The sequence below is a fragment of the Trachurus japonicus genome, chromosome 7, assembly GCF_045865225.1.
Source record: "Trachurus japonicus isolate A0001 chromosome 7, Traja_1.0".
NCBI classification, from domain to species: Eukaryota; Metazoa; Chordata; class Actinopteri; order Carangiformes; family Carangidae; genus Trachurus; species Trachurus japonicus.
The window spans coordinates 30,019,864-30,037,249 of NC_140913.1; the positions used below are offsets into that span (position 1 = coordinate 30,019,864).

The following is a 17,386-nucleotide window of genomic DNA, read 5'->3' on the forward strand; positions in this document are numbered from 1 at the left end:
TGAGCGATACCTCTACATGTAGTATATACAATATATGATCTCATAAACACCCTGTCTGTTTTGCATCATCAGATGCTTCACTTCCCTCTCGGACGGACGTCGTCTCTGGCTTCCCTTCCAGCTGTTAGACATCTGTCTTTTCTGTCCCTGTGTCCTGTCCACCAGCATTTTAACATTTATATACACACTGAGGATAATCCTGTCATCTTTGACAGGTTACGAGTGTGTTTTTGAAGCTCATTAAAAAAGAAAACAAACAGACAAATTACACTTGAAATTGTGAATCAGTGTATATTTGCTTTGTACCGTAACCATTTGCTCTCTTCTTTGAGCACTTTTAAAATTGTGAGTACTTTTAAATCCAGGTTAAAAACATTTCTCTTTTCATGTGCTTACAACTGAGCTCTTTTTAAGAACTTTAAACATTATCTATTTTCTTTTCTCTCTCTACTTTTTTAATCTTCTTTGCTCTTGCTTTTAACTCTACTGTATGTTTCACCATTGAAGACTTTCATGTTTGCTGACGCCTTTCATTAACTGCACTGTAACATTATTCTGTTATTTTATACCTTTTTTTTTACTATGTTTTAGTTGTTCCGTCTCCCTTTCTGTTTCACTTCTTTTTATACCTGTTTTAATTCTTTCTCTTGTCTGTTTTTAAATAATGTTTGCTTTTTATGTTCTCATTTTGCTAATATGTAAAGTACCTGGAGTTGTCTTGTTGCCGAAATGTGCTATACAAATAAAGTTGCCTTGCCTATGTTTAATATTTACAATTTTTTTTTTAATTGTTTGTTTTTACGCTGTTTTATGCTGTCCTTTTTAAATGTTTTGTCTTTATGTAAAGCACTTTGAGTTGCCTTGGTATGAAATGCGCTACATAAATAAAGATGTCTTGCCTTGCCTTATTTACTCGGGTCTCTGCAGTGAGTTTTTAATGGTTTAAGTTGACATCGAGCCAGGAGGAAACAGAGTTGTTGCTTCATCTCTGTGCGTCACCGTTAGTCAGATTAACTACAGAGGTGATTTCTGAGAGATTTTTCTCTCTGTACTTTTATTTTTATTTGATGTGTTTATTGTCAGTTCAAAAGGAATAATCCTGATCCTTCCTCAGACAGGAAGCCGAACAGGAAGTCTCTGCTCCTGCACTGTGTGAAAGTCATAACAACGCAATCACAGACGGTAAGAAGAAAAACTGTGATGTGACATTGATTTAATGCACAAATTAATTAATTAATTGAGAGTAGATTCGTTCAATAATGTAAAATAATGAGCAGGACAATCTACAGAACTGGTTATGTGGCGGCTTCGGCTTCGGGGATGAATAGGGAGCATTATTACATCCTGGACCGGACTGAGAAATTCAGGGAACATCTTTTTTTGTTTAGTTATACAAATGTCATAAATTGAAAACATGTGGAGCGAGGCTGTTTATCAGTAACATCTTCTCCTCTGGGGGAGAGAGAGAGAGAGAGAGAGAGAGAGAGAGAAAGAGATGGTGGAAATAAAAAAAACAAAAAGAAAAACCTGTTGGTGAAGCAGAGGAAGAGGAGGCTGGTTGTGGAGGTGGAGGTGGGAAACTCTTGAGGAAATTTGGCTTTTTTTTTGTTGTTTTTTGTTTGTAATTGTCTCAAGAAGTTACTAGAGTTTCTTCACTTCCCTCTCAATTCCCAACACACACACCTCGCACAAAGACAACATTGATTCCCCCTTGACACCTGACACTATTCTCTTTTTCCAGGCCCCCGGATCACACACTCAAACACACACACACACACACACAGAGCTCAGAGAGAGAGGACAGGATAACAGAGAGTGGCCTACTTGCACAAATATGCAGTCTTGCTCTGTCATGTTACACACACACACACACTCACACAGTGTGGTATGCCTCAGGTATATATCAGGACCCCGAGGGCAACAACAACTGCAGGTTTTTAAAGAAACTGGGACTCGCTCTGCCACAACAATCTCCTCCTCCTCTTCTGCTCTTTTTTTTTTTTCTCTTCCTTCTTCTGCCTCTCTGGAAGCGATTTAGGTCAGATTCTCCAGCCCTCGAGTCAGGTGACCACATTATACCAGGAAGGACCAGCGGCTCGTAGATAGATAGCAGCAGGCTGGTGTGTGTGTGTGTGTGTGTGTGTGTGTAGTACTACTTACTGGCCTCTGCTTTCACTTTATCCATCTCTCCCAGTAGAGTCACTTCTCTGTCCATTAGACTAGAAAGAGAAAAAAAAACAGAAAAGAGAGAAAAAGGGTCATTTGTCTCGACTCGCTCCGACAGATCAGGAGGAGAAATGTTGTTGTTGCTCGCTGACTTTTTGCACTGAGATTGTTGGAGAACAACATTAAACAACAAAGAGGCGGTTGCATCAGCATCACTGTGGGATCGGAGACGCAGCAGCAGCAGAGTGACGATGCAAAACAACAAGTGGAATAGAGTCGGTGCAAATGTTACAGCAAACAGCACAGCAGGTTACACAACAACACTGTTATTATTATTATTATTATTATTATTATTATTATTATTATTACTACTACTACTATACTCATCTATACTAATCATACATCTATACTAATCTTGGAACACATTGCAAAACACTTTGAAGTTGGCTTCTCCACCCTCCCTAAACAGATTCAAGCACCTTGTTGCCCAACAGTTTGAAACAACTTGTTCTTGCTTGACCGATTAATTGTAATTTGTTCTGCTTGCTATTGTGATTTATGTTATTGTGCACTCGGCCCCATTGAAAATGAGGGTCTCCCTCAGTGGGTCCCGAGTTATAAATAAAGGTTTTGAATTGAAAATTGAATTGACTATGATTATTATTGAAGTACATTATAGCACAGGTCTGGTTTCCAACAGGAGCTGCTGCTGAGACACTAAAGGCCCAATCCCAATTCTCCTCCCTTAACCTCACCCCTTGGTTTCAAGAGACAGATTCCCCTCAGTGACGAAGGGATAGTGTTGAGGGGTCGGGAATTTTACCTACAAATTGGGACACCACTTCATGCAAATCAGCGTTAACAGACGTCTTCACCTACGTCACGCGTAATGTCGACGTACGCTTCTTGCCCTTTTCAGCTCCAGTGGTGGCGTTATTGATTTTTCTCATTCATCTGACAAATCAACGGATGTCGTTCAAAAACAAAAATTGTCAGGCAGTGTCATCAGCTGTTGTTGCTGTTGTTACACGCACATGTTTTTATTCCCATTAGGAATTAAAAAATTCCTTGTGGATAAACGGCGAAATTCGATTAAATGTCATGAATCATAGATACAAAGTTTATGAAACAAATGCAGATGGAAACAGTTCTTTGCTGGATAAATGTGAATTGCGATCATGTTTTATGTCAATTCCGCTACGTATTCCCAGCTGTTCAAAGACACGGCAGGAGTAAAGGAGTAAACGAAAAAAAGGGGAACATGCAAAATCAAAGGCTAGGGCTGATTTTGAGGGGAAGTGCGAGTATTAAGGCCTAAGAGTCAAAAAGCTGAAGGGAGGGGGAAAAAAAGGTGCATTATATAAATTATGCAGAGAAAAACTGAGCCATTACTAGTTTCATTTAAAGATGTAAAGTAAAAAGTAAAGTCTCTCTGTGGCGCCGCTGACAAACTGTAGGAATATGGAGCAACGGGGCTCACGGACACACAAAGGACCGGTGTGATCACAGCTTAACATCCACAGACCGGAGGAGGAGGAGGAGGAGGAGAAGCAGCAAAGGAAGAAGGAGAAGGAGAAGAAGAGGACAGAGGAGGAGAGGAAAGGAGGAGTAGCATGGAGAAGAAGGAGACGGAGACAAAGAAGACAGAGAAGGAGAAGTAGAAGGAGCCGGAGAAGAAGGAGAGGACAAAGAACACAGAAGGAGAAAAAGGAGACAGTGGAGAAGAAAGAGAAGACGGAGAATGAAAAGGAGAAAAAGGAGACAAAAGACGGAGAAGGAGACGGAGGAGGAGAGGAAAGAGAAGACGGAGATGGAGACATAGGAGGAGAAGAAAGAGAAGATGGAGGAGGAGAAGGAGACAAAGAGGACAGAAAGAGAAGAAGGAGACGAAAGAGAAGACGGAGAAGGAGAAAAAGACAAATAAGAAGACAGAAGGAGAAGAAGGAGACAAAGAGGACAGAAAGAGATGGATAAAAAGAAGAAAAAGGAGACAAAGGAGGAGACGAAGGAGACTATCAATACTGTTATTTAAAAAAAAGACGTCCGATGTCTAGAGCCGATTATAACGATCCAGTTTATTTAATGACTCGGTCCCTTCGGCCTCCGAGTTGATCTGAAACAATAATAAAAACGCTGAGTCATCACTGTCTCGGAGCCGTGGAGTTAAATCCATCTTTACTCACTCAGGTGTGTGAATAATAAACTAATAAAAATCTTATCAGTTATTGATGGAAAGAAAAGGTTACTGTGCATCCGTAACAATAAATTTAAAAAGACAATAATAATATCTGACAGCTACGACCTCGTTAGACAGAAACTGACCAGGTGCGTGGGGGTTGAAGGAAGTATGCAGGTATTTAACGTCGCCCTCAGGCTCTTTTCTCTTTTTTTCCCTTTTTAAACAAATACAAACACCATGAAAAAACCTCCAAGGACACAGAGGCTGGATGAACATGATACATGATTTACTGTCGCCACGGCAACAACACAGCTGTACGAGGCGGTGTCAGGTGTGGCGAACAGGACGGCGTGCCTCCAGGTGTGGTATTTATTAGCAGCAGCAGCAGCAGCAGAGCAGGTACCGTATATAAATCGAGGAGGAAGTGGTTTTAAACTCCTTTCGCCCTGCAGGTGGTTCTCGATATTAAACGCCACCGAGGAGCGGAATCAGGTTACGTCGGTAATTAAATCGTACAAATGTGTTTGACAGGTGGCCGCGTGCCATCTGCAGCAACGGGACGACGCCCTCGATGAGCTCCGCGTCACCGATTCAACACAACGTCGTACGGCTCATTGAGGGAGATTCAGAAGCTCAGAGAGTCGATAATTAAAATCCAATAATGCTTACACACACTAGGGCTGTGGTTAAAAAAAAACGATACGGCCATATAATCATGACGTCGTCTTTGCTGATAGATGCATCGGTGCAGATGCTACTGTATCGATACTACGGCCGGGACGATATCCCTTTCTCCCGATTCGATTCTTTTACGATTTTTTGGGGGGCGATTCAATTTACAAATTGAATCGCAAATTTTAAAAAAAAGAAAGAAAAGAGGCTGGAGTCGTGTGTGTCAGTCAATAAATGTTTTGTCTTTTGTCATCAAAAGTCATTTGTCAGTGTTGATTTTGTTGTTGTTTACAAGAGAACAACTGTACAGATGTTGAGGTGTCACTACTAAAGCAAAATATAATGGAGCCAATTGTACTGGTTCACCTGAAAATGACAGCCGACACAAAAACCTCTTTTTCTCAAGATTTTGGTGCCAAAATGGCTTTTTGGGCTAAACTAACCTATATTCAGCCACCAATTTCTCAAGACACAAACAAGTTAGAAACACACAGGTTTTTTTTTGCTGGAAAGTAGAGACTGTATTCTTTCATTTGATGGGTTGAATGTGTATGTAGTAAGGGTACATAATATATGGTGGCGGGTCTAAGAAAATCAGTCAAAAAGTTGGAAAATGCCTGGCAAGCTGGAGGAAGCTCCTGTGAGAATGGCTGGCAGTCAAAGAGTTAATCGATCTGAGCTCACTCCAACGCTGTGTACGGAAGCCTGTGAGGGCGCACGGAGAGACGGAGGAAACGTTAATAAAAAAAAAAAGATTTTTGAAGTTTATGAATCGATTCAGAATCGTAGAGGAAAAGAATCCAGATTCTTACATGAATCGGTTTTTCCCCCCGACCCCTCATCAATACGTCATAAAATGCTCTGTTTTACAAAAGGAAACCTCACATACAGTAACAGCAGCATGACACAAACTGCACAAACATGGATAAAAAAATTAATAAATTAAAAACTGTATCCGCCGCCGGGAAAAAACTGAAGGCGAAGATGTGGGAGCACGTTGGATTTCTACAAACACCAGGAAGTCGGGAGCTGGACATGAGTCATGATGCAATATGCAAGTTAATTCGGTGCAGGACACGGTCATTATTCAAAATCAACGTGTATCAGGATACACTTCATATCATGAGGTTGTACCCAGCACTAACACACACACACACACGCTATGTGTATGTGTGTATCTTCGCCGGCGGCCGAGGTTTTCTCCTTTATCTGTCTTTGTAAGATAAGCTGAAGTGAATTACTGAGGATCCCCGTCCAGAGAGGTGCAGCGAGAGTCCCCTGAGGTGTCGAGCTCTAACCGGGGAAAAAATAAATCAGTTCTGTGTTTGTTAAACTGACAAAGTGCTCAAAGTTTCTAGAAGCAGCGGAGAGAGGAGTTCCCATTCAGCTGCGAACATCGGCGAAACGCCACGGCATCGAGTTTCAGCCGCTCACAGAGAGAAAAAGACGAAGGAACTCAGACTGTGCGACAAATACAACCGATACTAATATCCTTTAATTACGTCTTCTTTAATTCAATAAGTGTTATGAATCAGACCTAATGAGTTTAGGTTCAGCTCATCTGAGACCGGTGTTAACTCCTGTTGATCTTTAACCGACCGACCCACAGTGACAGGTCAGTTTCTTATCTATAACCAACATCTACAGCAAATAAGAAAAGAGAGCTTTTTGACCGACCGGCTCCTGATACAAATGTTTTTTTTCCTTTAACAGATTGGAAAATAAATAGATAAACAGGGTAGCTGTATATTTATCAATATGGGAGCCTGAGTGAGTGTGAATATGGGGACGTACATCTGTTTGCCTGTGGCCATGTGATTTTTAAATCCAAGTGCATTTTTAGTTATTTTTTATTATTTATTTTTATTGTATTTTACTCACTTTACTACTTCATTTATTCTATTTTTCTACAGGCTCAACATGAACTGGTTCCTTTTTTCTGCTCACAGCATCAATAATAGACTCCAGCACTTTACTGCCCAACTCTAGCACTTTAACCCCCGCTACCGACGCCTGTGCCTACTGTGAACCACGATTGTAATGTGTTGTAAATGTGTTATAATGTGAATGTGATCTTATTTTTTTTAAAGAAAAGAAAAAACAGAGAAAATAATACGAACAGAACTTTTTAAATATTGTACTTGTACTTATGGTTTCCTTTTCTTAACCTGCTTATTTCTATTTTAGCATTTGGCAATGGAAATGAGCTAGGTAGCTAGAATTGAGTACATTTACATTTTAATTTAAAATGTGTATCAATGTACATTGTCCCTCTCCATCAAATAAACTAATTGAATAAAGTTCACAAACTAATAATTAAAGTAAAGCAGACAGACGGTGCCCATGGTATTACTGCGGTTTGGACATACTATTAATATCGTAAATGTGCAGTCTGCATATTGTAACATGGCAGCATGACATTGTATCTGCTCTATTTTAGTTATCTAATTATCATATCGTAGTTTTCTTGCTATCACACGTCCCACCACAGAGTTTTGCTGATTCACAGATAAAATCCTCAAAAACACACAGTGACACAGTGACACAGTGACACATCCTCAGTGATGTTCCAGATGTTTCAACATCATTGACCCAGGCGGGGTTAACCAGACATTGAGTCACAGGGTCGGATCAGATCGGTGTTTGTATAAAAAAAGGGGGGGTTCTGATCCTGTAACACTCACACACACGCTGCAGCAGCTTCATGTGGTGTTTTCTGGTTCAGTGTGAACATGTTAAGTCAGAACGAGGCGTTGTCGTCTTTAACCGAGAGAATAAAAGAGGATGTGTTTAAACGACGCTGCCAGAGCAGTGACCTGAGGGTCAACGTATAGAGCGCTCCGCTTCCTGTTATGCAAACTTCTGCCCCAGAGACCAGAGGACAAAGGTGACAAACTGCCCTTTGACTCAGTGACAGTAAAGTTTAACTTACACACATATAACACGACATGACACTTCAGTAAAAACTCTTCACTAGTGCAACTTTACAACCAAGGAGACGATCTGAAAAACAAACTCATCGATGCATCTTTTCACCCAGAAATGACAAATAGCTCATTATTTTCTCAGCTCATCAATGAACTGAGAAAATAATGAGTTGACTCATTGATGTCGGAGGCTTTTTCCTGTGGCATCTACTTCTGCTTTAAGGTGAAGTCATGGTTGTGTGGAGACGCAGACGCTCACAGACGAGCCAACCCAACTATCATCATCATGTCGGGACGTTTTCATCTGTTCTTCTTTTTAAAAGTTCAACAAAAAGCTGAATTAATTTATGTTTATTAATTACAACCCTTTAATGTTTGTGCTTGTGGTTTGATCACAGAGTTAAAAAGGATGAAATGTATTTAGACTTTCTGGTTCCATGTTGATGCTGCAGTTTGATAAACATGACTCAGGATCCCAGTGGATCTACATGTTACTCCCAGTCTGTACATAATACGCACACACACGCGCACACACATACACACGCTGCAGCTTCAGCATGTAAACACGATCACACAGTTAAGTTAAGCTCTGCTACACAACTAGGCCTGTCACAATCATGAAAGATTATGCATTTTACGCATTACAAATAATTGCGATTAAGGTTTGAATTTTATGCCACTTTTATAATATAAGCCTGAACATAGTTTAATAATACAAATAGAAGAAGAGACATTAACTGGCTTTGCGACCAAGGATGCACCAAATATTATGTAACCGAATATTGCAAAAAAAGCGACATCCGGCCTTCGGTGGAGAGAGTTAAAAGCAAGGCCGAATAGACTATTAGTGGCGTGTGACGCAATGACGCAATCAAACAACGTGCAGTGACGCGGTGACCTGGCGCCTTCGGTAACACGTCAGCAGTGTGGAGATATTTTTAAGTGTTGGAGAGCGAGAAAAGAATTGCAGTTTGCAACAAGTGTTCAACCAAACTACCTAGAGGGGGTTCCTCTGCAAAGACCTTTAGCGCTAACTGCTGTAATTACTCATTCAAAAGCCAAACACCCTGAACAGCTGCTGAGTAGGAGAGAGAGAGGCGGCTGCAGCAGCTAAAAGGAAAGCTTCTCGTCCCAGCACGCCCACTCCGTCCGTGGCCGACGTCTTTGAAAAGACGAAAAAGTTCACAAAGGACAGTGCCAAAGCAAACGGAATCACAAAGGAGATAATGGAGTTCATTGCTTTGGATGATCAACCGTTTAGCGTTGTGGAGGACATTGAGCCCCGTTACACGATACCGAGCAGACGGTATATTCGAGGCTATATTAAAAAAAATAGTGAAAAACGTCACAACCGCATTCGACATTTCGCCACAAATTTTCATTTCAGTGCATTGAAACCATGATCCATGATGCAAATGTCAATAGGTGCTCATCGAAACGCTTACGTGGAATATTAGTAATTAAAACACCTTGAGATAAACAGTTTGTGGTGCTCCACTCATGTGCACTTAAACCACAACAGTAGAAGAGGAAGAGGGCGCAACGTAAAAGAAGATCAGTCAAACCTCAAATGATGGAAAACGATGAATAAACACTGATGGCAATAAGATTTCTGTTAGTTTCACCCAACTGTTTTTATACAGATGAAAGGAAACGATTTTAACGATTATGCAAAATAATTGTGACAGGCCGATTCCGTCTTTCACTGTTTTTTTAATGGTTGACAATAAAGTCGACTTTTTCTTACTTTAACAACAACAAATGTCTGGTTCAAGTCCTGATATCAGCTCTACAGGACTTCCTTGTTTTGTGAATGAAGTTCAATACAAATCGAAGCAGCTGTGAATGGCTGAATAAACCCCGTTCACTCCAACAGAGCAGACACCTCATCCTTCTTCCACATCTAAAACTTATAATAAATCAAGCCCCTGGTTCTTTCAGACAGGTTCAGTTCAGGAGAATTTTTTTGTTGTTGTTACACCTCATTTTTCAACATGATCCAGATATTTTATCACCTCAGGATTCAGCTGCAGCTTTGGGCCAGAAGCAGGTCGGTCTGTGTGTGTGTGTGTGTGTGTGTGTGTGTGTGTGTGTGAGAAAATGAAATAAAACGTGCATACCAGCTCTGGAGCTCAGCGAACGTCTGCTTCATCCTCTTGATGGAAGAGTCCATCTCCTCCTTCACCACCATCCTGTAGCGCGTCAGCGAGGCCGTGCATCTCTGCAGGTCCTTCACAGAGCGGTCGATGTTGGAGGCTGAGCAGAAGAAAAACAAAAACAAAACACCTGTGACGAGGGATGAACCGAATCCAGGATTTTGGTTTCGGATTTGGCTGAACTTTGGGGGCTTTTTGATGGAGTTCGGTTTCTGCCGAATCTCAGAACGTCAAACAAACTGAACCCTACGCACATCAACGAAATGACACCGCCAACGATTACGGGAAGATTTACCAACGATATTCTGCCTTTCAAACGTTCAAATCACTCTCAGCATCACTGCCATTATCACAAACTAAATATAAAGTCCATTAGCTTGATGCTAACATATAATGGAAAACATAATAGACAGGCTAAGGGAAATTAGCATCGCTATCACGGTCATTTTAAACCAGCAAATGGCCGTTATTTGAACATAAACATGTAAAAATGACATACAATAATACTTTTAGATATATATTTTTTCTCTGCTCTTTGGAAATAATTTCACTTTTTCGTTCTTGTTTTGAATGAGAAAAACACTAAAGCCTGTATCCTGAATGACTTGAAGCTTAAATCCTCCGTTCAAATGCAAAATAGTAGTGAAAGTTGTTGCCCATTGTTTTTTACAGTGAGAATAAAACACACTGTGTGATGTTTACTGCATTTCTAATATGTTTACTGTATGGTGCCGATGATGGGAGCAGGATTCGGGCGAATCCCTGCGTCCCTACCTGTGACACTTCACCTCATCTTATCAATCAGTGCTTTCTCTCTCTCTCTCTATTATCTACGCTAGATAAGAGCTGAGGAGTCTGACCTATCTTCTTGACCGCTGGTGATCCCTGTTCGTCGGAGGTGGGGGCTAACGACGAGCTGTGGGGATGCGAGTTTGAGCCCGGTCTGCGTCGGGCCTTGTTGCCTCTGGGGCCGTGGTCGTTCCTGCCGCCCGGCTGGGAGAGCGAGAGCGAGGCCGGACTCGGAGCGCTGCCTTGACTTTCTGCTTCAGCGCCTGTGGGAACAAACAAGGATTATTGCTTTTTTACAAGAAGTGAAATCAGCACGTTCAGAAATTACTTCCTCCTAAATATCTAAAAAAAAACAAGGTGGAGACACAGAAGTTCACAAGTTCAAATTCATTCTTCACTTTTCTTAAAGGGATAGTTCAACATTTTGTCATCATCATGAAATAATCATGTAACATTACGAGACATGAAGCAAATACTCTGAACTATTTAAGCCTGTGCATACTCTCATTTGTCCAGGTCATAGTATCTCAAAGGAATTTTAAATTGAAAGCAACTGGACTTGGTTATTTGAACTGAACTACTTGCGCTTTTGAAATCCCTCCGCCCAGCAGCCGTGTCTGAAATGTAGTTCTGGCTGCATTTGCCTCTAAAACAACTCTGTCTCGTAATGTTACATGATTATTTCATAGCGTGGTGAATGTGCAGGTCACAACTTGTCCACCAGAGCGTTGTGGAGTTGTTGGATTGTGTATTTGATGCTCACGTCTCTGCCCCGCCGATCTCAAAACAACATGGACCGATAATTAAAGGTAATGAACTTACTGCTATGACTATTATAATTTGCCAAAATGTTGAACTATCCCTTTAAGATTCAGATAATTGGACTTCCGGTGGGCACGTCGACGAGATGGCAGGCTGACCTAACGCTCTCCCCAAATCACAGATTATTCCCCAGATTCAAGTGCTTTAGTGTGGTAATATAGTTGTTAAACGAAGGAAGGGGACAAAACCAGCAAAGCTAAAAGTAAAATGAATACAAGATCCGGAAAACATGATAAAGTAGCCGTGGAGAGCGACGACGAAGCAAATGTTAGCTCGCCTAGCCCGGCCGGACTTGACCCGACTGATGCTAGCCTGCTAGCTAGTATCCACACTGAGATCAAGGCAATGCGCTCCGATGTAAAAAGTGAGCTGCATTCATTCCGGTCTACACTGAGAGAGGACGTGAAGAAGGAGCTGACTGAACTCCGAGAAGAGCTTAACCAGGCCCTGGGAGATATCAGGGGGGACTTGAAAAGCACAACAACGCGAGTCGAGGAAGCCGAACAGCGTGTGGCCGAGCTGGAGGAGCGCAACCTCGACCTCGAGGACTCGCTCCGACAAATGCAGCAAAAACAGGAATCCCTGCAAACGAAAATGACAGATTTGGAGGCCCGGTCACGGCGAAATAATGTCCGCATTTATGGAATACCTGAAGGTGAGGAAGAAAACAATATGATGGACTTTGTGGCCAAACTATTAAAGTCTGAGCTGGCTACTCCCAGCGAGCTCGATCTGAAAATACAGCGCTGCCACAGAGCCCTGGCTCCGCGACCACCACGAGAGGCTCCGCCGCGTTCCATAATAGTTAACTTTCACGAGTATAAAACTAAAGAACTGATCCTGTCATCTGCTTGGAAGAAGAAGGAGGTTTTTTACAAAGGCACGAGAGTTTATTTTGACCACGACTTCCCGACGGAGGTAGTTAAGAAAAGAAGAGAGTATGCAGGAATAAGGAGAGTGCTTAAAGAGAAGGGTGTGCGGTTTCAGACCCCCCCACCCGCTAAGCTCAAGGTGTTTTTGGACGGTGGACCTAGGATTTACAACGACGCAAGAGAAGCCGCAGATGACCTGCGGAAAAGGGGGTTCCCCATCGACCAAAACGAGCCAGGTCCAGCCCCAGAGCCTCGCATCACAGCGTGGGAGAGAGTCAAGGACAAGCATCGTCAACGAGCATCCCACCCGGAGCTGATAAGAGAGAAGCTGAGTGCTTTCCGCCACAACCCCCAGGAGACCTGACTCCAGTGCCAGGTTCTAAATGTGTCTGATCTCCCTTAACCCCACCAGGTGATTTGATAATTAGCAAATGACTCATAACTGTTATCCTCTCCCTCCTGCCCCTCCCCCCTTTTTTATTATTATTATTTTATTAATTTATTTAATTTTACCTTCTTCACGTTGATCAAAGACTGACTTTTAGCTTGAGTTAAGCAGGCCAATTGAAAATGGGAGAGTGGTCTGGTGGAAAGACTGCCATGGTAGAGTACTATACCAACTGAACCTCAAAGAGGGGCCCTTTTGTTAAATCAGGCTTTCCCCTCAATTTTAAAGAGCACGTAAACTCTTTAACAGTGGAAGTCAATTTGTTGTATACTCACTATGTTCTGTATTCACATTTCACTAGTTGTTCCTACCCAAGTTCAAGGGTAAGGTGTTACAGGTTGCAACAGGCTATTAATGACACAAGGAAACAAAGCAAATGGACTTTCAGGAATATAAGATAATAACACTTAATGTGAATGGGTTACACAATCCAGTGAAAAGGAGCAAAGTTATTGCTAAAATTAAAAGGGAAAATATTCAAGTGGCTTTCTGGCAAGAGACACATCTCTCTAACTCAGAACATGAAAAATTAAAAAAGTTGGGGTTCACTAACACATTCTACTCCTCCCACAAATCTGGACGTAAAAGGGGAGTGGCAATTCTACTCTCAAATAAACTACAATTCCAATTAACCGCCCAAATTAAAGATAAGGAGGGTCGCTATATTTTAGTCAAAGGCATGATTGATCTCAAAGAAGTCACTTTGTTAAATGTATATATGCCACCAGGGCATGACAGATCATTTATTAAAAAAATATTTGATTTACTAGCCCAAGAGTCATCAGGAACTTTAATCTGTGGGGGTGACTTGAATATTCAATTGCAACCCAAACTTGACTCAACAAATGTACACAAGAGGAGAAACCAAAACTCAGTATTCATGCGGAAAATGCTTAGGGAATTTGGTATGATAGATATATGGCGGGATCTTCACCCCACAGAAAAACAATTTACTTACTACTCCCCTTGTCACGCAGAATATTCCAGATTGGATTATTTTTTTATCTCCAATGCTGATAGACACAGAATAAGTGAATGTATGATAGGAGTTAGAGATGTGTCAGATCATTCAGGAGTATACCTCTCTCTACATCTAAACAATAAAAGGAAGAATACTCTATGGAGACTCAATACTAGCTTGTTGAATAATAGAGTTTGTAAGGAATATATAAAGGAACAGTTAAAAGAATATATGCTAAATAATGATAATGGAACAGTGTCACCAAATGTTCTGTGGGATGCCTGGAAGGCAGTACTTAGGGGTAAACTCATATCCTTTGCATCCCACAGGAAAAAGGAGAAACAAAAACACTTAGCAGAGCTGCAGTCTAAACTGAAGAACCTTGAAACTCAACATTCGACCCACAGAGACCCACAAACATGGGCCCAACTAAAGTGTATTAAACAAGAAATAAATCAGATTTATGATGAAGAAAATGAGAAGAAAATGAGGTTTACTAAACAAAAATATTATGAAACCGGCCCAAAGGCTATGAAGCTTCTGTCTTGGAGATTACGTAAACAACAAGCAGAAAGAACTGTTTACAAAATAAGAAACCCAAAAAACAACAAAGTCTGCCATAAGCTAGAAGAAATTCAACAAGCTTTTGAAGTCTACTACAAAGACTTATATACTCAACCTGACAAAGCTGATGACTCTGTAATTGATGGGTTCCTGAAATCTCTGGATCTTCCCTCAATAGGAGAACATCAAAATAATGCACTGACAGCTGAGATAACAACTGCTGAACTGGGTGGCGCTATCTCTCGACTTAAGGCCAATAAAACACCAGGGTCAGATGGATTTGTTAGCGAATGGTACAAAACATTCAAACTTGAGATGATGCCTTTTCTTCTTAGATGCTTCAACCACACCCTTAAGGAAGGCCAGATGCCCCAATCTTGGAGCGAGGCAGTAATATCAATAATTCCTAAGGAGGGAAAAGACAAGGGAGAATGTAGTTCCTATAGGCCGATATCCATTTTGAATACGGACTATAAGCTATTTGCCTCAATTATGGCCAAAAGGATAGAATATATTGTCTCTGAAATGATAGACCCTGACCAAACAGGATTTGTCCGAGAAAGACAGACTCAGGACAATATTAGACGAACACTCCATGTGGTAGATTATGTGATTAAGGGAAATATTAGTGCAACACTCATTAGTCTAGATGCAGAGAAAGCGTTTGACTCTGTTGGGTGGGGCTTCCTCTATCAAACACTTCAACGTTTTGGTTTTAATGAAAAATCTGTTCAGTGTATTAGATCACTCTATTCAAACCCCACCGCCAGAATAAGAATCAATGGTCACCTATCACAATCTATCAAGCTTGAGAGAGGTTGTCGCCAAGGATGTCCACTAAGCCCCGCCCTCTTTGCACTCTTCATAGAACCCTTAGCTCAGGCAATAAGGGAGGATCCAGAGATTAAAGGCATTTCAATCGGAGGCAGTGAGTATAAAATAAGTCTGTTCGCAGATGACATATTGCTCACTTTAACTGACTTACAAAGAAGTATACCTAAATTGATGTCTCTTTTGAGGCTGTTTGGCTCATATTCCGGGTATAAGTTGAATACACACAAGACCCAGATACTCACATATAATTTCACACCGAACACTGACTTGAAAGGCAGATTTGATTTTAAATGGGACGCCCTTGCCATTAAATATTTAGGAGTTTGGATTCCAAAAGACATTACCAAAATATACAAGACAAATTATGATCCAGTTATTAAGAATATCAAAGCAGATCTAGATAGATGGACTGTACTACCTTTAGACATGTCAAATAGAATTGAAACGATAAAAATGAATGTCCTTCCCCGGCTACTGTATTTATTCCAGTCACTTCCTGTAGAGATCCCCGCAAAAGATTTTAGGGAATGGAATAGAATTATATCAAGATTCGTCTGGAACAGTAAGAGGCCCCGAATAAAATATAAGACCTTGCAGTTACCTAAAGATGAGGGGGGACTCTCTCTACCATGTGTGGAGGACTATTATATTGCTGCCCAGCTAAGACCTCTAGCTTGCTGGTGTAATCCAAACTATTCAGCTATATGGAAAGACTTGGAGTTAAAGCAATGTGAAACACCAATACAGGCTTTATTAGGTAATTGCCAACACCATGATCCCCACCTGGATAAATTAAATTGCTGGACCAGGGTTGCTCTTAAGGTGTGGTTTAGCTCCTGTAAAAAACTCCATCTTGAGAAGCATGCAAAAATATTGAAATGGGTGTCATATGACTCAGAATTTATACCATCACTTCTAGATAAGCGATTCAGGCAGTGGACACACAATGGTATAACCGCCTACTGCACTATAGTTGATAAGGATGGTCTACAGTCTTTCACCCACATCTGTAAATCATACAGACTGGGAAGAGAGGATATGTTCAGATATTTCCAGGTCAGAGACTACTTCAACAAGGAAATAAAACTAACAGATAATAGAGATGCCAATCTGATCAGTGTATTTATAGATGCATATAATGCTAAAGACAGTAAACATTTAATTTCACAAATTTACAAAAGACTACAAAACTCCAAGAACCATTCTACTATCCAGGTTAAGCAAAAATGGGAGGCGGAGTCTGGCCTGGAGATATCTGAGGATGATTGGAAATCTGTTTGGGCAGGTCAAGCTAAAACCACCAACTCCAGAGCCTGGCGAGAATTCTGCTGGAAGAACATAATAAAATTTTTTGTTACTCCTAAATTGAAATTTAAACAGCAGGGTTTTCAGGGACAAGATAAATGCTGGAGACAATGTGGCCAGACAATGGCCGATCACTTTCATATATTCTGGGCTTGCCCGCTTATCCAACCATATTGGCAAGAGCTTGCTGAAGAAATTCAGTTAATCCTTGGTTTAAAAGTTGATTTTTCTTTCATCACGTTATACCTGGGTAAATTCCCAGTTGGACTTATGGCTCAGGACAACTATCTTTACAAAGTGCTTTTGGCTGCAAGCAAAAAGGCCATTACACGGAAATGGCTGCAGACAAATTTGCCATCAAAGACTGACTGGATCACCATTGTTAACGAAATACAGTGCATGGAAAAACTGACCTTCGTCCTAAGACTACGAGCTGAACAATTTGCCAAGTACTGGGAAAAGTGGACTTCATATTCTCTAACGTGTAACTCATTGTCTGTGTGAATGATAACCCCATTTGCTCTAATGTATGCCCCATGTCAACCTTGTCAACCTGTCTGTTCTATATGATTTAGTTTTTTCTCTGTTTATGTTTCATTGTTTGTCCTTTATTGTTGAAAAAAGAATTGAAAACTCAATAAAAAGAAAGTTTCAAAAAAAAGATTCAGATAATTATGTCACATAATTTGAC

At 41.0% G+C, this 17,386-nt stretch overlaps 1 protein-coding gene across 1 annotated transcript in view; it reads right to left on the minus strand.

The window, feature by feature from the left end:
* spats2 (spermatogenesis associated serine rich 2) overlaps window positions 1-17,386 on the minus strand; it is a 37,923-nt gene that overhangs the window by 10,687 nt on the left and 9,850 nt on the right. The window contains exons 7-9 of the mRNA XM_085782778.1: window positions 10,961-11,152; window positions 10,065-10,200; window positions 2,161-2,219 (exon numbers count right to left, since the gene is read on the minus strand). Of these exons, the coding sequence (XP_085638904.1) occupies window positions 2,161-2,219; window positions 10,065-10,200; window positions 10,961-11,152 (387 nt within the window). The remainder of the gene's footprint in view (window positions 1-2,160; window positions 2,220-10,064; window positions 10,201-10,960; window positions 11,153-17,386) is intronic.